The sequence below is a fragment of the Anarrhichthys ocellatus genome, unplaced genomic scaffold (assembly GCF_004355925.1).
Source record: "Anarrhichthys ocellatus isolate YVR2014 unplaced genomic scaffold, GSC_Weel_1.0 scaffold21, whole genome shotgun sequence".
NCBI classification, from domain to species: domain Eukaryota; kingdom Metazoa; phylum Chordata; class Actinopteri; order Perciformes; family Anarhichadidae; genus Anarrhichthys; species Anarrhichthys ocellatus.
In genome coordinates, this window is record NW_022280051.1 from 4,928,365 (window position 1) to 4,950,355 (window position 21,991).

Below are 21,991 nucleotides of genomic sequence, written 5' to 3' on the forward strand. Positions count from 1 at the left end.
AATTACAGTACGTGAGTATCCATATTGTGTTTTAAAAAGACATAATATGCAGAAATACATGTCCAGTATTAGACATGTTATGTGTCATCCACACCACCGGGTGGCGACAGTGAGCGTTATTTAATTTTGGCGCAAACCGGAAGTCATCCAACTGTCCGCCTCAAACAAAGTTGAACATTGAGCGGCGACCTGCATCTTGAGCTGAGATAGTAACGTTATCGATTAATCGCGGTTTTTATTGATTGATTTAGACGTATGTAATACTTATAACTGAACGAGTTAGTTCCGTACTTAAGTTAGCGGTTCAAAGTGGAAAACCGCGAAGAAGAATCCAAACACTGGAATGATTGCTATCCTGTTAGCTAGCTAGCTGATGTTAGCAAATAAAGCTAAACCGTTATCTAGCACTGACTTCACTTTAAATTCACGCTAGGTTGTTTATTCTAAATTGCCGACTAGTTTCTGGATTAACTTCCACTTTAAATGGATGAGCACAAGGAGAACATTCACACCGAGGACGTCAACGTGAAGATGTCTAACACGAGAGAAGAAGAGAAGGTTGGTGGATGCACTGAGCTAACGTTAGCTTCATGCTACACCTTTGAAATGCTGTTTATGTTTCTGAGATGCCAACAATTCAACGCCAAAATGAACGCAGATATAAGCATAAATATATTCAAGTATCAAATGTCAAAGTTCTCATTGTGCAGAATCACCCATTTCAGAATAATGTGTGTTGTATTATTGGACTATAATCATTGATTCATTCATGTGTAAGCATGTTGTTTAGTTTCAGCAACCACAAGGTGATGAAAACATGTATATGTGACATACTATACTATGACTTTTTACTGTTATTATGACATACTATACTATGACTGTTTATTACTCTTAATATAGTAACTAAAATCATCAAATACATGTAGTGGAGCAAAGGGAACGATATTTCCTATTAATATAATGAAGTACAACTACACAATGCAAATACTCAAGTTATATATTCCATCTTTGTGTCTTAGCACGTTTTAATCCATATTCTATCATCACCGACCTGCCCAGTGAACTAATCTGACAGCATGTTGACTCCTCTGTGTGTTATGTTTCTGTCCCACATAATTAATTATATAACTCTTCTTCAGGTGAAGCCTTGCAGCAGGATATGTCCCGATGAGGAATCTGCTCCTCAGGTGTCCCCGTCTCAGTCCATCAGTGACTTCAGTCATCCGGTGTACAAAGAGATCGCTCAGGCTAACGGACACATCAACCGCATGACCAAGGAAGAGCTTCGGATCAAGTTAGCAGCGCTGCAGCTCGACACCAGGTAACGCTGGCCAAAGAGTATATACAACTAATAAAGAATAGAAACAGTAGAACATATTAACATACTATTGAGGAAGACATTTGACCGCAGGGCTTGGTGCTCAGTTCATAAACATTTCTACCTTCAGTGTTCCCTGAACCTCTTCTCTCTCTTTGTGTGTAAAGAGGTGTGAAGGACGTGATGAAGAAGAGGTTGAAGAGCCACTACAAAAAGCAGAAGCTGATGCAGTCCCCCGTTGAGGGGGGGCCCACCGACACCTTCTACGACTACATCTGCGTGGTGGACTTTGAAGCGACGTGTGAGGAGGATAATCCTTCAGACTTCCACCATGAAATCATTGAGTTCCCCATGGTTCTCATCAACACGCACACCTTAGAAATTGTAAGTTGAGTTTGAGATGCTCCGTTTTTAACCTGTGCGGCGACTTCTGTATTTACGAGTGTCGTTTCTTTGTCATTTACTTTGCAGGTGGACTCCTTTCAGGAATATGTCAAACCAGAGACGAACCCACAGCTTTCAGACTTCTGTGTGAAGTTAACGGGGATAACACAGGTCGGTGGAGCCCGCTCTGATATCGGCGTCATCAACGCGTGATCAGGAGTTCTTGTGTTATTGAATACTCTGTTGTTTTGTTGAGCAGAAAATGGTGGACGAAGCAGAGCTGTTTCCAGAGGTCCTCCAGCGGGTCGTCGCTTGGCTTCAGGAGAGGGAGCTCGGGACAAAGTACAAATACGCCATCCTTACCGACGGGTGTGTTTGAGTTCTTTGAAGATGCTGAATATGTGGCTCTTCTCATCACTTTAGTGAAATCTTTACACCGCTCTCTTTTCTACCTCTTGTTCAGGGCCTGGGATATGAGCAAGTTCCTCAACATCCAGTGCCGGATTAGCCGGATCCGATACCCCCACTTTGCAAAGAAGTGGATCAACATCAGGAAATCATACGGAAACTTCTACAAGGTTTGTGTTTTTAATCGTTTTAATATGAGAGACTCGATGTTACGGTCTTTATTTCACAATGAACCCTCAAGAAGGTATACAAGTTATTCATGAAAGAACAAAATGTTCAATGCAGACGCCCTATTGAAGGATCTTATTGTTTTTAAATGAATTTAAGCCCCATCAGAAACAGCAGCAAACCACCAACCAGCTGTTCTTCCCCCCCCCAGGTCCCACGCACACAGACGAAGCTGAGCACCATGTTGGAGAAGTTGGGTCTGAAGTACGAAGGTCGCCCTCACTCTGGGCTGGACGACTCGCGTAACATCGCCCGGATAGCGCTGCGCATGCTGCTGGATGGCTGTCAGCTGCGCGTCAACGAACGCATGCACGCCGGCCAGCTGCTCTCCGTGCCCAGTTCGGATCCTGTGGAAGGAGCCCCCCCACCACATAACCCCCGCAGCAGAGACTAGACCCGAGGCCAGTTCTCCGGTCTCAACTTTTAACCCCTGTGAGTTGGAGAGAAAAACAAATCCAAAACACTTTTACAGTCTTAATGTCAAGTTGTACTTTGTTTGGAGCTGAAACGCTGAAGTTCATCAAGGGTGTAAATGGGGTCAACATTTTGATTTAAGATTCTCTGACCACAGCTCCATATATTTTTACACCAGATGTCTAAAAACAGAGATCATACGAGTGTGTTGTGGGAGGATTTTCCTTTCATTGTTAGTCTGTTAAACCTTCCTCGCCCGGCCTAATCAAGCTGCTAATACTCAAGCAATTTGATTATAGTGTTACATTTAGTTGTCCCATGATGATGTGAATTTGTTTTTATTTCATGTTTTGCATCCAAGAAATACAACTCTTTGAAAACATTGAATAGTTGTCATTGTTGTGGCAGTAAAATTATATCAATGTCGGCCTTTAAAACCCCACATCTCTCTCACCATTGTGCAAATACTAAACACAAGTGTTGCTGCTGCTGTCTGAAGTGCCACATAACAGAGCCATAACATCACACTGAGTAATGAGACTACATTGTCTGTCATTGTACCAATACAGCACAAATTAACCAATAACACGTCTGTTGTTAGTACTGTAAGAGTCATCCGTCATCTTTTGTAATGATATTGAATGACTTGTTTCATGGAGGATGCTCTATTTTAACCGGAACAGATATTCTTCTGAATGCCAAATGTATCAAATAAAAAACGTTTCTCTGTTCTTGTAAATCATCTTTGTCCAAGTTTATCATGTACGGTATCAAACACTTCAAACCTTTTATTCTGGACTTCAGCATCACTGTAGTCGCTGTTCTCTGCCTGTGTGAGGCGCTGTTGTTCAGCCTGTTAACTCACTAAACTGATTACAAGATTAGTAAAGATCTTTATGGGTTACCACCTCAGGGAAACCTTGAACAATTGTTAAAATTAATCTGGAATCAAGCTGGTATTAAAGTCGCCATCGGGTAGCTGAAAGTGAAACTCTTGACGCTCCACCTAAAATAAAAGACCGACGCTTCAGTTACTTGATTTTCAAATAGAAGTTTAATATTTGTTCGTATGCACAAACAAAACTATTCAGAAATGTTTATCTTTGGGCTTATTCAGTACGTATAAATTGTTTCTATCAAATATGTTCAGTCATATATTTAAATACAAAGGTCTTAATATCTTATACAGTTACATTGTTCAATATTCTCCACACATTCTTGGTTTCGAGCACTGAGGTCACATCGGCTTTTAGTGGTTTCCTTTGAGACTCGTTAATTCAATACTTCAATGGTCTTTGGCAGCAGTACAGCTTATTTCACTTGTTTTGGCACAGCTGTCCAATATACTTGAATGTTAAGTTGTTGGCACTGACAGTGTCAAACATATTACAGTGTTTGGTCCTAAAAGCTATAAAATACTCAGAATTATCTGGGAGCATAATTGAAATGCTTTAAAACACTTGGCACCATTAAAATCCCAGCCGGGTGATCATCACGCACAGGTGCTGTACAGCGTCACTTTGTAGCTGATCTCCTCCAGGATCCGTCGGACGGTTTGCTCCAACTCCACCAGCTCTGCAGCTTTGGCCTCCAGGATGAGCTGGTTGGCCTCATAAGAACTTTCCAACTCTGAAAACAAAGTAAACTGTGACTTATGAAAGAAAACCGGGCTGTTTCTGTCATAAATAATCTCATAAAAGTCATAATATTTCATAATATAGTATGTAAAGAAAATACTGTAAACATCTGACGGCTACCTCCGAGTCTCAGCAGCTTGCTGCTGCTCTGTGCGAGCAGTTCTTTGGCTTCCTGCTGCAGTTCGTCCGCTCTCCTCCTCGCCTGCAGCACTGACTCCCCTTTATCCTCCAGCAGGTCCTTGACTTCCACTAATTTGTCTTTCACCTCCACGTCAAACTCCTACACACACACACACACAGGAGCATTACTGGGAGAACAGCAGCAGAAAATGCTAGACTGGTGGAAAGCGGCCCTCACTACTCAAAATCCAGACTTAAGGTATTTCAGGAGGAATGATGAGTAAACAGTGTGTGTCCGTGTGTGTGAGAGCAACCTGCTGGGCCTCCTCTGCGTTCAGTCTGGCCTGGTCGGCGGTCCAGTCGGCCGTCTCCGCCATGCGGTTCACCTCCAGGTTGTTCTGTCTCAGCAGGCCGACCTCCCGCTCGAGCTGAACCAGACGACCCGTGGTGTTACCGAGCTTCAGCTCCGACATGGCCGTCTCCGACTCCACCTGACACACGCGCACATGTTGAAGTCACTGGCTCTGTGTCCGTTATCGGTACATGAAGCTTCCATCAGTCTGAGACAAGAGGGTTGTGGATTAAACTCACAGAGACCAGCAGGTCCAGGGTTCCCCTCGTGTTGTTCTGGGCCAGTTGGATGGCGTCCATAGCGGTACTCTGAGCACGCTCTGTCTCATCCAGGGCGGCCTTCACCACATCTGCCGCCTCCTTTATGTTAGACGCCCCCTCGCTGATGGACAGATAGAGTATATGTATTTACAATAACATAACTTTATTCATATATCATGTAGACGAGAGACAATCTAAGAAAACGCAGCATCTCATTTATGTCTGGAGACCGCAAAAACTCACTAAAATGAACCTATACTCGTATAATCTTAAATATTATTATGTTACCTGGCAGCCTTGGCCTGTTTCAGCAGCATCTCTGCAGCCTGGATGTCCTCAGCGCTCTGACCGAGGATCGTCTCCACGCTGGTCAGAGTGCCGACCTTCTCCCTGATCTCCTTCGTCAGCTCCTGCAGCTTTTCGGTCGAGGTCGGCATCTCCAGAGCCAACACCTCGTTGGCCACCGCCTCAATCACCGAAACATCTGCCGTGTCGTCTGGATAATCAGAAACAAAACAGAGTTGATACTTTCTTTCCCCCTTTTTAAACTTCAAAATGACTTTTCTTGCGATCTACTCACTGGTGAGCAGGTCTCGTATCTCTTTGATGAGGTTCCGGAGCTGCTGGTTGCTCTGCTCCACTCTCTCTTTGCTCTGGTTGGATTTGACCAGAACCTCCAGAGCGTTCACCTTGGCCTTGTTTGCGCGGTTGTTGGCTTCCCACACCTGACCACAAATAGAATCAGTAAAAGCTCACTTACATCTGAAGTCATTCTACATTAGTTGAGTTTCTACCATGTTCACTCACCATCCTGGAGAGCTTGTCCACTTCCTGACTTGCTGCGAGGATCTCCCGGTCCAGGTCTTTGGCTGATTTCAGTGCAGTTTGGGAAGTCGTGACGAGGCCTCCGCATCCGTCTCCGCCGCACTGAGGCGTTCCGTCCTCGCCGACGCAACCCAAACCACCGCAGGGGGAGCCAGAGCAGCCGTCCCCTTCAGCTGCACCACCACATGTCTGCAGAGAAAGAACAGAAAACAATGTGAGTGTAAGTGAATATTTAATCAGTTTGAGGTCAGTCTGTTTGTCGACGATGTTCAGCATTAAGATGAAACTTTATTGAGAAAAACAGACTCTTTATAAACCTCTCTCACCTTCTCGCCAAGTGGTGACAGGTCAAATGTATTCAGCTCAGAAGACAGTTTGTCCAGCTTCTGCGAGTTTCTCTGGTGCTTGCGGTCAAACTCCTTCTGAGCGCCGCTCAGTTTGTCCTCTGTGGCTTTCCGTACTGTGGCCGATTCCTCCACCGTGCTTCTGGGATTGCTGGTGGAGGTGTTGGCGCGGAGCTCAGCCATCGTAGACTGCATGTGTGCGGCTGCAATGGTGTCCATGGCACCTGAGAAGACACAGAAAAGGGTGTCAGTCGGTCTGAGGTCTTCATGGAACTCTAAGAGGTAAATTCCTGTGAAATTAGGGAAATGGATCATGTATTTATGGGGGGATGTCAGCATGAGTACGCCATATGAAACCGGGTTACTTGACAATATAGTGGCATGTTATTTCTATTCAATAACTGGTGGTTTTCAGCGTTACTCAGCTGTTCTGTAAGGTGAAAATAGCTACTTGGTGGTTATAAAAGCAACTTCAGGGACATGTAAGAAACCCTGTGATGACTATGACTTTCAGAAAATACTTGGCAGGTGATTGGATGAACCATCTGTCAGTCAAAATCTCGGGAGAAGAGCAAAAACGTCTTTTCCATCAAGAAAAGCCTTCAGTGCTGTTCTTTGCTCTTCTTTTAATGAAGGAATACTCTCCAGTTGTGATGTATCTGATGATATGCTAACTTCTTCAGGAGTCAATTCTTTTAAAACAAATTTCTGGAATTGCATAGAAGACTAATCCGTTGTTCCTCAGACCATGCTTCAGGATGTATGTGAAGCAATATTACTGATGACACGCTGGCCTCTCTGTTGGTTTAAGGTTTAAAAAGCACAGTTTCTCACCCTGGATGTTGGCGTTCTTGGCATTGTACACCTCCTCTATCAGCTCCTGGACACTCAGCTCCAGCTGGTTGGCCTCATCGGTCAGCGTGTCCAACTTTGCATCGGTGGCGTTGGCGTCACTTTGGAGAAGGTTCAAGGTCTCCTCCGTCGTGTTCAGCTTTCCGTTTAGGTAGGACATCACACCGCTGAAAGAAACAAGACAGTAATGAACTCAAACAAAAAGGTGTCTGCAGATGTTGTACAGATTTGTTTGTGTACATACGTAATCTGATGCATCAGCTCCTGTATCTGCTCCAGCTTCACTGCTGCAGGGTTGTTCTCTACTATTTCTCTGACAGCTTTGGTGTTCCTCTCCAGGCTGCTGACCAACTCTTTGTATGGCGCCGTCACCCCGCTGGTCTGGAGCTGTGTCACTTGAGCCTCCAGACGTCGAGTTTGATTGGTCAGCTCGCCGACCACGGTGTCCCAGGCGGCGAAGCACTGGTGGCAGGGTTCACAGGTGGGGAACTCCCCCTGATGGCCTCTGGCACATGTGTCACACCGTGGCCCAGACACGCCCTCCACACAGGTACACTGACCCGTCGCACGATGGCACTGATCGCTGGAGATTCCCCGAGAGTCGCAGTCACAAGCTGGAAGAGAAAATCTGATTTCAGGAATATAAATGAAGGTTCAACTATCCCTAATTATGAAACGATATATGTGCACATCGTAAGGAAATAAATGTAAAACCATGCAATGTATTTCCCAGTTGGCTTTCAATGGAATAGTGCATGATGTCAGCCATCACTGTTGTCAAGGATAGTAAGTATTTGTCCTGTACGGTCATATTTACATGATGTATGATGACTTGAGTGTCAAAATGATCATAAATGAACTTCATAATATAACTTGTTTGACCTAGAGGACTCTGTTATATGAGTGTTTAGGTTTTTAAGTCTCCCTCGGGAAATGAGCCATTTGAAAACAAAGTTTGTTCAACCTCTAGCACTCCAGTAAATAAACAGAGACATGAACGTGACCCAAGTCTCGGGGCCCTCCACAGGGCTGCCCTCCCTCCCCAGAGAAGAGGAGGAGGAGGAGGAGGAGGAGGAGGTTTGGTGTAAGTCAGAAAGAAGGAATGCAAGGTTGGAGAGGCTTCCACCATCAGTGTTGCTGTGTGTTGTGTGATTTACGGAGCAGAAAGGGAGGGTGGGGTTTGAAGTTTTGCATTATCATGATGAAATATTACACCTGTTTTTAAAAGCACTTTAGGGTCAGAACAAGCACGGTGATTATCCTTAAATCACACCACGCAGACAGCATTCTAACCTCTGAAATATAAATATGGACATAACAACCTCTCAGCTGTGGCGACATCTTTTAGAGGCTTTATTACCAACACTCTCTCACATAACTACGCATTACTCCCACACTTTTCCCAGTGCGTGTATCATCTGTGCAGATGGAAAGCGAAGTCCAGCTGGATTAGCAGCTTGAGAGACCTTTAGGGAATACAGCAGGCATAATTCCTGAGTCCTCTGGGCGTTGGTGCATGACGAAAATGGGATGCCTGGGAGTTCTGGAGAACATCTGGTTCTCATGAGCTGGGAATGAGAGGTCATTCCCAGCTCCCCTCCCTCTCTAGTCCTCTAAGGATGAGAAGCTACTGTGAGGCGCACATTTCTTCAGAGGTACTATCCAGGACTCAAGGCCGTTTTAAACATAGTCCCTCTATGCTAGGTCAATTATCTTGATCATAAAAACAAGGGAACTGAGGAGTTCTTTTACTGCCAAACGGCAGCATTTTATTGGCTGGCCAGGTCTCTTACCTGACCTCAGCGAAACTGCTAATATGTTTCACATACTGAGGACCAGAGGACGTCAGAAAGCTCCCAAAAAAAGCAGGAAGTGAACGTGGCTGCTGTCCAGGCCTGGCAGAGCTTTGCGAAGGAAAACCGCTGCTAACTGAGCTGGCCACTAGAGGGCAGTGTAACAAGCTTCACGTAGCTTAACGTTAATACTCGGTTTTCTTGTTTGTTCATATAGCGGCGATGTGTTACCCACCGTGACATTTCACCTCTGGATCCCCCCAGAAGAGCTCTCTGCATTCTCGACACGTCTTGCCACCAAAACCGGGTTTGCACAAACACTGTCCTGTGATCTTCAGGAACAGCAAAAACACAAAGAACATCAGGTCAAACTAAATATGATCAGACAGTAGACGTGCAAGAGGGTGGATTATGTGTCTGAAATAGCTGAACTTTTAGACTAATGCAGTTTGTTTCATGTCTTTTCTTTGACGTGCGGACACAATGGACCTTTGTAGTTTGATACAACTTGCTCCTCTCAGAGAAAAGTGTATTCAGTTATTCCACAGTGTATTCTGAAACTTCCTTCCTCTGATGGAGAGCAGCCAGTAAACACAGAAACCCAAATATTTGTGTGTGTGTGTGCACACTATTCTGTTCTTTATGTGCATGTTCCCATGCATCCACATACACAGTTGTGAGTTTATGAGTTAAACAGAGCTGCAGAGAGAAGCTATTCCCAAACAGCTGGAGTCCATACATCACAAAAACAACACAAACACAGGCCTCGGTGATTAGATGGGTTGGTCACAGTGACTTACTGCAGCCCTGGAGCTTTACTCTCACTGAGAATTGTTTGGGAAAACAAAGTCCCACATTGTGGAAGGAAAACTCACTCAACAATCAGTTTTTGTGGTGCAGCGTTGGGATTCAGTTCAGCTATACATCATAACGTGGGAGAGCAAAATCTGAGCAGCTGCTGCGATGCTAACGCAGGAAATGATGCAGACAGATGTTGGATGTTTGGCGAGTGGTTGCTGCTCTTGGATTCCATCACAGCGTCTGACTCACCTCGTCGCAGGAGGATCCGTAGGAGTGGACGGGGTCGCAGTCGCAGCGCTGGCAGCCCGTCCCGCCGGCGATGTTCCACGTGTCGGCGGCACAGGCGTCGCAGTTCTGACCGACCACGTTGGGCAGGCAGGGACACTGGCCGCTGTGCTGGTCACACTGACACTCATCGGGGGACGAACAGGCCCGAGGTGCTGTGCCCATAAAGTGACACATACACTCTGCACAGAGGAGGGAAGACGTCAAGTGTTCGAAAGCTTTTACCCACGTTTGATTTGTTTGTGTGAGTATTCATTGTATTAAAGAAACGCACTGTGAGATGAGATTGATGCTACAGCCCAATTGATGCTGGATGTTTGAGGGTGTTAGTTATATCGATATGGAAGATGAATAATAGACATGCACCCATACATACAGTAGTGTCACATCAACAGCTGTACTCACTCCAGCAGCTCTGAGTGGCAGCGTCGCCGTAATAACCCTGTTTGCAGTGCTGACACCCGTAGCCCTCGGTGTGGCCAAGGCATTTGAGACAGGCGCCCGTCCGAGAGTCACAGGACCCCGGGTCGTGCATGTCGATGTTGCTGTTACACTGGCAGGGCATGCAGCGCCCACCGGGCACCAAAGGGTTCCCGAAATAACCGGGGGCACACTCATCACACCTGGCGCCTGGACGAGGAAAGGAAACAGGAAGTGAATTCATGTTTTTCAAGTTCAGAGGGCTAATTAGAGGAGTGTTTGGGTTTCTAACATGTGAAGACGCGATGACATAAACTGTAACGTGATGCTTTGAGCTGCTTACATACAAACAAATCTGCTATTACTAATTATGGTCTGTGTGTGTGTGTGTGTGTGTGTTTGTATACCTTTGTAGCCAGGGCTGCACACACACACCAGCTGGTTACTTCTGGTGGTAGCCAGAAGGTAACAGCTGTCAGAAAACTGGCGTCCACTGCGCGGACCATCGGGGCACATACAGGGACGGCAGTGGCCACCTGACCCCAGCTCTGGGTCACCATGATAACCGCCCAGACACCTGGAAGTAAAGGAACAGGTAAAGTAGATAGACTCCCAGATCCTGCGGTTATAATCCCTCTTGATTTAGCTTCCTGGTGCCGAACCTCTCACAGTGGTGTCCGGTGGTGAAGTCTTTGCAGCCCTGACACTCTCCAGTCTGAGGGTGGCAGTGCTCACTGTGGCCGTTACAATGGCATGGTCTGCACTGAGGGAAGCCCCAGAAGCCCGGCAGGCAATGGGAACACTGGCGCCCCGTGGCCCCCGGCACACACTCGCACTGGCCTGTCGCCTCGTGGCAGAAGGCGCTGACGGAGCCCAGAGGGTCACAATCGCAAGCTGAGGGTGAGATTATAATCATTACACTTCCTGTTACGGAGTTAAATCAGCATCAAACCGGACAGTCGAGCCTTAAACTTACGTCTGCAGCCGGCGGGGCTGAACTGAAACGTAGCGGGGGCACAGTGTTCACAGTTCCTGCCGACAACGTTGTGTCGACACCGGCACTGACCTCCACTGGGCTCACACACAGCGCTGAGTGCACCCTGAGGGTCACACTGGCATGCTGGGAGACAACACAAGGGAGAGAAAAGTGAGATTCATGAGCAAAATGACCTGACAGTAAACAAACGAAAATGTCTGCAACTCTACAAACACACATGTTATACATGCGCACATAAAACTACGTACCCATGGCTCCTTTGTGCAGCAGAGCAGAGACGCTGAAGATGTATTCGTTACAGATGTCGGTCAAGGGGCTTTTCACGACGCTCTGGCTGCTCTCCAGACACCGGTAGCGCTGGAACGTATCCCACGCTCCGTCACCGTCGATCCCATGGAACATGTCCAGCTCCCTGACCCGGGGTATCAGCACCAACTACGAAGAGAGGAAGAGGAGGAGGAAGAGGACAAGGGGTCAGCCTTATCTTTCAACAATAAGGAAGACCAACAAGGAAAATCTTTCTGTCCTTTAAGATAAGTTGGGGGTTAATGAATGAATGTAATCAACGTACAGAGTCGATGAGCGTGTACGGGCTCTGGACGTCGCTGACTGACGAGTAGAGCGGCAGAGTGAGACGGATCGTGTAGTTCAGTCCTTTCTCGAAACACACCGGCCTCACCAGCAACACGTGTCTGAAACACAACAAAGAGTCGGTGTGTGTGTGTGTAGTGAACGTCTTGCTCGAGACACACAGTGAAGTTAGGTAATGTTCATACCTGGATCCAGGTGGAAGAGAGCTGGACTGGTCGTCTTCACTCTGGATGGAGTTGCCGCAGTGAGCGGAGTAGTTTGGAGGGTTGAAGACGGGACGCTGCACTCGGATGTTCACCTGCTCCCACTGATTTGGCAGCTGCAAACATAGACAGACACACATATCTCCCCGTGTAAAAGCTGTCAGACTTTATTTAGAATAGACAATCTTATCTCTGATGGTCTCGTTTACTTATCTAGGTCATATAGAGGCATCAGTATTAAATATAGACTGTTTCATAACCAGTTAGATGTTCCTTGTAGTAACTTTAATAAATTAAATCAACATCACCAATTAAAACAAATGTGTATGAAGTGTTGTTGTTGTTCTTACCATCCAGACAGATGATGTTTATTACCTGTGGCTCGTAGCGAATAAGGATGTCGTAGTCCATGGACTCTGGGAGGTTGTTGATGGTGAACTCTAAGTAGGCTCCTTCTGGAACATTAACAAAGCCCATACCGGTCCACGTAGGACTGCGATCCAGAGGATAAGGCCTCGGTACCACCGTCACACCCTGAGAGAGATTAAAGAGATCAACGAAGCTGTAGTTCACATGTTTAGGTCAATACATGGGATGGTACTATAAACACACGTACGGGTCCGTGCTTGGCGTCCTCTGCCTCGTAGGTGTAGTGATCCAGAGTGATGAAGTAGAAGCCGGACTCGACTCGTTTGCAGCGTCTTCCAAACATGTGCTCCCTGCACACACACTGTCCTGAGTGAGGGTCACAGCTGTGGAGGGAGAGATTTGGCAGATATTATCTCAGTACATATAATTTAATACATTTTTCATAAATATACAATAGAAATGTTTTAGTGCATACGGTTTGTAGTGAAATTTGACTCCTGTTGGGCATCCTCTAAACTTAGATAATGAATTAGTAAAAGTGATCTTTAAACATACTTATTGTTGATAGCCCCGCCCTGATCACAGTCACATGATCTGCAGCCATCCATATCATTGGACAGACCCCAGTGCTGCGGCTACATGGAAAATAATGCAAAAACAGACCTTTGTTTATACACACACACACACACACACACGTAAAAATGTGTGTTTTAATTAAGGCAGTTGTGTTTGCGCACCAGACACTCGTCGCAATTATGTCCGTCAACGAGGCGTTTGCAGAAGCACCGTCCCGTGTCCGAATCACAGGAGTTTCCTCCGGACAGAGTGCCCAGCGGGTTACAGGTACAAGCTGCCAAAACACACAACCGAACAATGTAGCTTCAGATTCACCTGCGTCAGTCTGTCCGACTGTTTATCCACACTGTGTATGTTAGTGTCAGCGTTGTTATTTCAAGTTCTCCAGCAAAATGCACTTTTAATCTCTATTTCTGATATTACAGACAACTAAAAGTCAGTGAAGTAACTATGAAACCAACCTTCCACCTAAAAATTGCAGTAAATTACATTTTTATAATGATGGAAATTAAGGTATTTCTTAATGGTAAAATGCAAAATGTGAATAACTTGTTTGGCTTTCCTGTGCAAAAGGATGAGAACCGAGATATTCAAAAGGCAATATAATCTTAAAACGTGGGGCATAATAAGGGCCTCGACAGAAGCCTAACATATTGTGACGTACGCAGGCAGCCGTGAGGCCCCTGTCCCAGTCCGTGGTGTCCCTGTCTGCAGTGGTCGCAGCGCTCCCCCTCCACATTGGCTTTGCATCGACACTGGCCTGAGATCAGACCGGCCGCCACGTTGGTGTGCGAGTCACACAGTCCGCCCTGCAGAGACCCGGCTGGGTCACAGTTGCACTCTGTGGAGACGTGAAAAATGACATTAGGGAAATCGTGTGGACACGTGAATGCTTATCATTCCTCTGTCTCATGGTCATGTGAAAATATTAACATAATTTACAATGAACAAGGGAGGGAAATATAACAAATTTCATGGCAGCCTGTCAATATTTCTTGTGTGCAACAATTACATTTTGGTCTGAAGGAGGCACTGGAGGAAATGTCAAAGAGTGTCCAAAAACTGAACGGGCGTGCTCACTAAATGAAATGGAAATCTGCCCACTAGATTATATTCATTGTGTAAAAGAGGAACAGTTTAGCCCAATGATGACGCAACAAAAAAGGCTGCAGCCTCAAAAATTCTAATTTCAAGTCTATCTGCTCAGTAAATGCTGAAATGAAGGGATTTCCTTCCATGACGTGCAACAGATAAAGGTGTGGAAACGTTGTAGTAGCATTACATCAGCAGTTAGTTATCTGTGAGTGAGAATGGACAAGAGCTGCAATAACAGTGTGCGATTTAAAAGATGAGTCTCATGGGGAGGGAAAGAGAGAGGGGGAGGCGGTGTTTCATTTTACAGCACTATTTCCACTTGTACCCAGCACTCAATCGGTAATTACAATCACGACGTAACAACAGCTCCTTTCTGCAGAGCCAGGTGGTGCTCGTCTGAGGGAGAGACATGTCCCGGAGGAGGACACCAACATATATTCTAACAGTTCATCTAATGAGTAGTGTGTGGTCGTAAAGAGGAACAACGAGTGCAGAACTCTCAGAAGGGTTCAGAGTTGGGGTCAGAGGTGACTCACGCTCGCAGACGTTGGGGTCCCTCAGGTCGCGGTTCGGGTGCTGGTAGTAGAAGGGTGCACACTGCTCGCACTGCCGGCCCACCGTGTTGTGTCGACAGTCGTCGCACACGCCTCCGCTCATGTTGCCGGTCGTCATGTACATGGCCAGGTCGAAGTGGCACGATGTGGAGTGCTGGTTACACTCACACTCTGAGGAACAAAAGTCACATTTACTGCTGGGTTTGTTTTTGGTCAAAATATGCATTTTGAGAAGTGAAATCTACGTTCGTGTTTGTGTTCGTACTCTTGCAGGCGTGGCTGTTTCGGCCCTCCGCGGGTTTCCAAGGCAAATCGTGGTAAAAGTCCTGACAGCGCTCACAGTTTAGTCCCTCGGTGTTGTGATTACACACACAGCGGCCATGGACCTACACACACAAAATAAATCAACATCATCCGTAGTACCACAATATATATTTTCTTCTTCTAGTTTCTAGTATCAACATACAACACGTGTATTTTTCAGAGTGCCTTCAGCAGTTAAAGACCATTAGATGCGTTTGAAAGCTCTGGGAAAGCAATTGGCTCTTTGAGTTGAAACCATTTAATTTAATAAGTAAGTAATCTACTCGGAAAACATGTTATAGTTATAAATATAAAGTGACTTGATACTCCGCAGTTAAGAAGATTATCTCACTAAAAGCTCCATTTAGTGAGATGGACTCTACTGATGAAGATCATGTGATGCGATCGAAAGCTCTAGAACAGCTACTAGATGGACCATGAGGTGAGATCTTTTCCGATCTGATAAAAGGCTACAGAACATGTTTGTTTTATGATTTATTGTTGCTGTGTTGTGAAAACAAGTTAACCAAAAGGTCCATTTAGTAGCTGTTCTGGAGCTTTCAATCATGTCACACGATCTTCATCAACAGATGAAGACTTACAGGTATAACATGAAATTGTAGATATTAAATTTCCATCCTGTGAGTGTGTGTTTGGATGTACCATGCCCTCAGCACTGGTCAGCGCTCCATCGATCGGGGCGCATTCGGAGGCGTGACCGTAGCAGAAGCAGTTCCCGCGTACAACCATGTCATAGAGGGAGTAATAGTACTTCTCCGTCACTTCCTCGCGGGAGTCGAGCAGGTTGTCGCCCAACGTGTGGAGCCTCAAGAACTTCACCCGGAGGTTAGTGATCTTCAGCATGTCTGCACGCGCACACACACACACACACACACACACACACACACACACACACACACAGGAAGTTAAGAGTGTTGGGTATGTCACATCGTTTTACAGATTAATTTTCCCTTTTTTCCCCCACCTCAAAGACGCCGCCTTTGTTCCTCACACACCCACAGTATTCACCACATACTTAACATGAGGCCTCTGCGTGTGTGTGAGTGTGTGTGTCTCAGTCTGGATGTAGGCGAGTGCACGAAGGCCAAGTCGCTCCAACATGTGAAATTCCACGCAGCGCTCCTCCCGTCTGGTACTGGAAATCCCCTCAATATAGTCATGTGGTTATCTAACATAACTACCTCAGCCGACGTATCATTTTCCTCCATAATTTGGGTTTAATTGAATGAATGAATTTATCTTCTCAGACTCCAAATCAATCAATCTGAGAAGTACAATGACTACATGCAACCTGTGATGACAGACCACCGAATTTATAGACATTTTAAGAGGCCAAAAGTCAAAAATGTATGCCTCTAATCTATACAATGCCAACAACACAACAATAAAAGGTTTTAAAGGCAAATTAAGGATCAGCTTACTCTGTATCTTCAGGCTGTAGGGGTCCTCAATCTTAAAGACGGGGTCCAGTGCCCGAAATATCACCTAAAAGAGTAAAAAACGGTTTAAAGTTTGTATTGAAAGTGACTTTTGTGAGCGGCTGTTTCTCCTTAAAATCAACCAGACATTCAATAGAACATAATACTATAAATACTAACAATACACTTAAATACTCACTTCTCCCTCTGTGGATGGTTCGATGTCGGAGTAACGGGAGTCGCAGATGATTTCGTCCACTTTGACCATCGGCCCGGAGGACACGCCGGGGAAGGACGACTCACAGTCGTAGGCGAAGTAACGATAAACCTGCCACGTTTTCCCAAAGTCCATGGACCGCTCGATTATCATCGCAGCCGGCCGAAACGTCTGTCAACAGAGACGGACGGGAATTTGGATAAAGTACATTTTGTAGATAAACTGTAAATATCGAATACTTTTCATTTGGATACCATAATAATACTACAACTTCAATATACGTTTATGATGTTCCTGAAAGGATGGTGGCTTTTAGACGTGTTTTTCTGCCATCTAATCCCAAAGCAGGATGAGGCAGGAAACACATGGAGAGTGTGTGTTTTGATTATGATGTAGAACTACAGGCACAAAACCAGCTGGTCAGCGTCGACCATGTGAAATTATTTTACTGCACACCCTCAAACTCATCCCTCCTTCCTCTCTTCCCAACGTCCCCCAGAGACCACAACGGTTTCCCGCATTCCTCAACAACAGCTGTCCGACGCTGTGTTTTATCTCCGTGGGTACGAAAGTGTATAACGTGTGTGTGCGTGTGCGTGTGTGAGAGACAGGCACCTTAAAGGTCATGATAAGGTGTGTGAAGTGAAACTCGGCCTCCAGGTCAAGCTGGATGGTCACATTCTCCACACCTGCAGGTAAGAAGAAACAGGAAATTAACAATTAAATCTCTTTCTCGACCGACGACACACCACAGACAGACTTTCTCACACACTTAAACACAGTTTATTCTAAATGTTTACAGATTCTTTCTGCACATGTTTATGCAGCCGAGGCTTTTTGAGCGTTGAGCTCACATGAATCTAATCAATCAGCGGTTCTGGGTTGTGTTGCACCAGCTACTCCTAAATTCTTCACGACGTTTGTGTGTAAACGTGGTTTTAATCTAGTTATTTACGTTGCTTTGCAATGTTAAAACTGGGTTCTCCTTTTCCGGGGATTATATAGCAAAATGTGTAGATTGCAACTGTTTATATTACATATCAAGGCCAAGAGGGAGCTGGAGGACGACTGCCAGGGAATTAGGAAATCCCAAGCAAAGCCATTGTGTGTCTGCAGCTTCCTGCTGTTTCTAAGCCATCTGCACTTCTGGCCGCCGCTCCCTCCATGACTCACACCTCGGACAGATTCCCACCACTCGGAGGGAGACGGTGTGCGGCATGAATGAGGGAGCAAAGAGGGAAGCTTTCGTCACACTGGAGCTGGACTTTCTCACTGTAATGGGATTTCTTTCAGGGCTGAAATTAAGGATGTGACGATTGTTGTGTGTGCTATTAATCAGGCAGAACAGATGTTACAGATGTCCCGTTAGACACAGACTCCAGGGCAGTTTGTCTGAAACTAAAATGTATTGATATTTTTAAGAGTCGTCTTAACAACATATTGTAATTCAATCGTAATAATTTCAGACACTTTCAGCTTCTTTAATGTAAAGATTTGCTGCATTTTGGCCTTTTTTCCGCAACAAGTACATATACTTTTGATACTTTCAGTACATTTTCCTCATGATACTTACATACTTTTGTAACATTTTCATTGCAGGACTTGGGAGTATTTTTACAATGTGGTATTTGTACTTTTACTTCAGTAAAGTATCTGAACACATCGTCCACCACAGAGTTCTCTGAACCTCCACCGTCTCATTACACACTTCCTCCCCTCCCTGTGTGTTCAAGTGATGACACGCGTTTCTCACCCGCACACCTGTTCTCCCCCAGCACACCTGTAAGCCCCGCCCCCTGTCCCTGCTGCGATTGGCTGCAGTGAGAGTCTGTGTGATGTCCTGTCTAATCATTACTGAGCTCAGTTCCCACGAGAAGAGCCTCAGTCGGAGCTCACACGCTACGCTGCTCGTCATTCATCTCAAGAGAACAGGAGTTCTGTCTCTGTAATTCAACAGCAAAACACACTCTTTTCCTTCTGTTGGTTGTTGTTTCTCTCTCACGCATGTTTTGTCTCTCACCGTTCTCAGACTGCCACCAGGTCTTGAGGCGGTTGTGGGCGAAGGTGGTGACCAAGTTTTCGATGGCGTGGCTGACTTGGTTGCTGTCCTCGTCGAACATCTGCCTGGAGTCGCACACAAAACATTTCTTCTCCTCCTGAGGGACACCGAGCACAGAGAGGGATCAGTCATTCTGACAAGTTTGGGAATTATCAGTGAATGCAACACAAAGATTTTCCCCAGTTTGTGTTGGACGAGCAAATGTCCAACATCTTAAGAGAGGCTTTTCCCTGAAGGAGTGGAGGCTGTTTCAGCAGCAGCTTAAAGCCTCAATGAGTGTTCAACAATCACATGTGGGTGTATAGTCTGTAACGTCAGCAATGACAGAGAGATCCAGTAAAAGTGGATGCACAGTATATATATATATCACGTGTCTGTTTAATAATGTGTTCACTGCGTTTGTAGACAGCAGGAGCCTCGGTTTGGCTCGGACACACTTAAAGTATCGCAGCATGTGAATAAACAAGAAGAGTTTCTCAATTTCAGCGAGCTCCTGCCAGCCGTGTTGAAATGTGAGCGTCGTGTCTCTTCACAGTGTTTATCAGAGAAAGGTCTTCTACTCGAGGCTCACTCCCTCCCCCCCTCCTCCCTGCACCGCCATGCAGCTCATACTTGAGGACTGTGCTCATCCTCAGGAAGCTCAGCAAAAAGGCCCCGCAGTGTGTCATTTCATAAGGACACCATTCACACAGCAGACTCGCCATAGGGCTGTTTGATAAAAAGGAGAACACCTCCCCCCCCCCCCGGCCCACATGCACACAGCAAAGGGATTGTGAGGCCACACAGCGCTTTTATTGTGGAGAGGAATGTCTGAACTCACTCCACAAGACAGCGAGCAGACACTGTACATGTGCACGCTCCCACGCATGATGTGCACGCTCCCACACATAATGTGCACGCTCCCACACATGATGGAGAGCTGAATCTCTCAGCCAGCTCATTGATTAGGAGATGGATTTAGATTATCAGTCTCCATCATCAGTAGATCTAAAATGTGAGAGTTTGCTGCTTTTTCTTCTTCTTATTGGACAGTTAACTAAATATATTTTAGGGTTTTGGTCAACAAACAAACAATCTCAAGATGCCATCTTGGGGTCGGGGAATTTACGACGGGTTCTTTTCACTGTTCTGTGACATTTTAAAGACGATGACGAAAAATGTTGCACTGACGCTCTTGTGAGTTTAAAATGCTGTCGTTTGTGATATTTACACTCGTAGCAACAGGACGTCTGTACTGCTGGGTTCTGATATTATTTACATATTTCAGACATTTAAAGGAGGACACAGTTGCAGACGTACATAAGCAAACCCAAACATCTATCTACTATATGAAACCAGAACTAAATGTCAGATTCTATTGCAACATGTACAGGTTTGTGGTACACATACACATAAATGTTTTCTGTGTACAAATGTGATTTTGTGTGCATACATTTAGATAATCTGCACAGTATACGGTTTGCTATGACTGACAATGAAAAGTTAATGCACATTTGCATATTTTGGATGTCTCATGACTGATTTACCTGAAACTGAGGGAAAGAAACTGCTCTCACGGGACGAATGCTATCTTCAGTTTAGAGGCCAATTATAAAATGTATTCTAAAGTTTATATGTCAGATGGAATCACATGCAACTGTTGCATAACTTCAACTTTGTGGGTTATTTATAAGTGCTTTTTATATATAACTAAAGTTTGCCTCCTTGCTTGCACTCACAGCCACAAAAGAGACAAAAGCCAAAGAACATTCTCGCTCTGTGTTGTTTCAAAGCAGCTTCTGTATCAAACAGCAGAGAAAGTTCAAGGCCATGAGTTAATTGAGTTCATTTCCCCAGCAGTAGCATCCACCTTTTCTTACCTCCAGATGTCCGACGATGCAGAAGCGCTCCGGATGCTTCAGGCCGCAGGTGGAGGTGACGGAGAGCTTGTGCGCCCGGCCGATCAGCAGGCCACCTGTGGCCGGGTAGCAGCTGCCCTCGGTGCAGACATCCGGGAACTCCGGCAACTGCTGCGCCCTGACGGGGCTCCACAGGGCTGCAGGGAGGAGAAGAGCCGTCAGTGACAGCCCTGAATCCCCAAAATAAAAACTAGAAATCCACCCACAAATCAGCACAGCTGGTCTCCTTTTGCTTATTATAAAACCCAGAAGCAGAGCATGTTTGCTTTCAGTTTAAATTAAAATCACATGGATTCTCTCAGGATTGAGCAATAAAATCGAATTGTCAAACTTTCCTGCAGCAGCTCTGCCCACTTCTCAACTTACAAAACACTCCAATTTCTGGTGAAAACAACACATGACTAATGGTTTACAGATGGCTTTCATTACATGTGTTGCTGCTGCAGACGTGAGAACCAAAGTGTCCTGACAGCACCTCAGATAGTTTGTACATTACCTTTAACTAACTTTAAAGGGTTAGCGTTATTAACTAACTTTAAAAAATAAAAACATAAACTCACCCAAAGTTGTTATAAAGAGGATTATGAGCCACATTTCCAAGTGTGGAACATTGACAGGACGTCCTGTAGATGATGCTGATGCGTCCTGCAGCTGGGAGAGTGGGAGGGAGTGTGAGTATGAAGTTAGAGGAGTTTTTTCTCAAAAGTCAAAAGTCTGCCCTCTATGGTGTGTGGAAAGGGCCAATCCCAGGATTACCCTGAGTATGAAGTGTGAACAGTGCCACAGACAACCTATTGAAGAACACAGCTGTATTTAACGTTCCTTTATGTTTGCTGAAAATATGGACCGTGCAGAATTATTCGTAAAAGGAAAAAGTGAAATTGAAAGCATTTATTGCCTCTACACGGCTCTCAACATGGCAACGGCTGAGCCGGCGGCTCGCAGCTAACAATGCTGACGGAGCTAACGGTGTTTAGCTGGATGCTACGCTTCCGCAGCACCTCAGACAAGCTCAGATTAACAAACTACAAGCAGGGAGAGCTCAGGTGGATATCACTCCACTATATCTTCACAACGCTATTTGTTTGTTTCTAAATCAATGCTCTTAATATTGTATAAAGACTCTTTAAGCACAAAAGTATTAGCTTCTAAATATAGCCACAAAACCAAAAGTGACCATTATGCAGGATGGCCTATTTCAGAATAAAGTGTATTATATTATAATAATTGATGCATTAATGTGTTCATT

At 45.4% G+C, this 21,991-nt stretch overlaps 2 protein-coding genes across 2 annotated transcripts; one reads left to right on the top strand and one right to left on the bottom strand.

Annotated features, from left to right (window-relative positions):
• The first annotated feature begins 63 nt into the window (after positions 1–63).
• Positions 64–3,491, top strand: eri1 (exoribonuclease 1). Its single transcript, XM_031858895.1, has 7 exons — positions 64–558; positions 1,140–1,321; positions 1,486–1,702; positions 1,790–1,873; positions 1,962–2,071; positions 2,166–2,280; positions 2,490–3,491. The coding sequence occupies exons 1-7, from the start codon at positions 484–486 to the stop codon at positions 2,730–2,732; spliced, it is 1,026 nt and encodes a 341-aa protein (XP_031714755.1). The 5' UTR covers positions 64–483; the 3' UTR covers positions 2,733–3,491.
• lamb1b (laminin, beta 1b) lies at positions 3,079–21,631 on the bottom strand. The gene is made up of 33 exons (XM_031858891.1): positions 21,303–21,631; positions 20,704–20,879; positions 18,806–18,941; positions 17,401–17,474; positions 16,768–16,956; positions 16,572–16,635; positions 15,793–15,995; positions 15,092–15,212; positions 14,809–14,997; positions 13,842–14,018; positions 13,339–13,451; positions 13,157–13,236; positions 12,849–12,984; positions 12,608–12,766; positions 12,215–12,348; positions 12,010–12,130; positions 11,687–11,873; positions 11,418–11,561; positions 11,104–11,335; positions 10,849–11,018; positions 10,427–10,651; positions 9,986–10,203; positions 9,171–9,267; positions 7,387–7,756; positions 7,125–7,309; positions 6,273–6,514; positions 5,929–6,135; positions 5,702–5,846; positions 5,410–5,617; positions 5,101–5,242; positions 4,824–5,000; positions 4,510–4,669; positions 3,079–4,381 (listed from the first exon to the last, which is right to left on the bottom strand). Exons 1-33 carry the CDS (start codon positions 21,334–21,336, stop codon positions 4,245–4,247), a joined length of 5,352 nt encoding a protein of 1,783 aa, XP_031714751.1. The 5' UTR covers positions 21,337–21,631; the 3' UTR covers positions 3,079–4,244.
• Positions 21,632–21,991: the final 360 nt, after the last annotated feature.

Excerpts from the sequence above, each read along its gene's own strand:
- eri1 (XM_031858895.1), top strand. The coding sequence starts at position 484 with ATGGATGAGCACAAGGAGAACATTCACACCGAGGACGTCAACGTGAAG. Across the intron at positions 559-1,139 it reads ACACGAGAGAAGAAGAGAAG|GTGAAGCCTTGCAGCAGGAT; the intron begins GTTGGTGGATGC and ends ACTCTTCTTCAG. Across the intron at positions 1,322-1,485 it reads GCGCTGCAGCTCGACACCAG|AGGTGTGAAGGACGTGATGA; the intron begins GTAACGCTGGCC and ends TTGTGTGTAAAG.
- lamb1b (XM_031858891.1), bottom strand. The coding sequence starts at position 21,336 with ATGTGGCTCATAATCCTCTTTATAACAACTTTGG. Across the intron at positions 12,767-12,848 it reads AGGACGCCAAGCACGGACCC|GGTGTGACGGTGGTACCGAG; the intron begins GTACGTGTGTTT and ends AATCTCTCTCAG. Across the intron at positions 9,268-9,985 it reads ACGGATCCTCCTGCGACGAG|ATCACAGGACAGTGTTTGTG; the intron begins GTGAGTCAGACG and ends CTGTTCCTGAAG.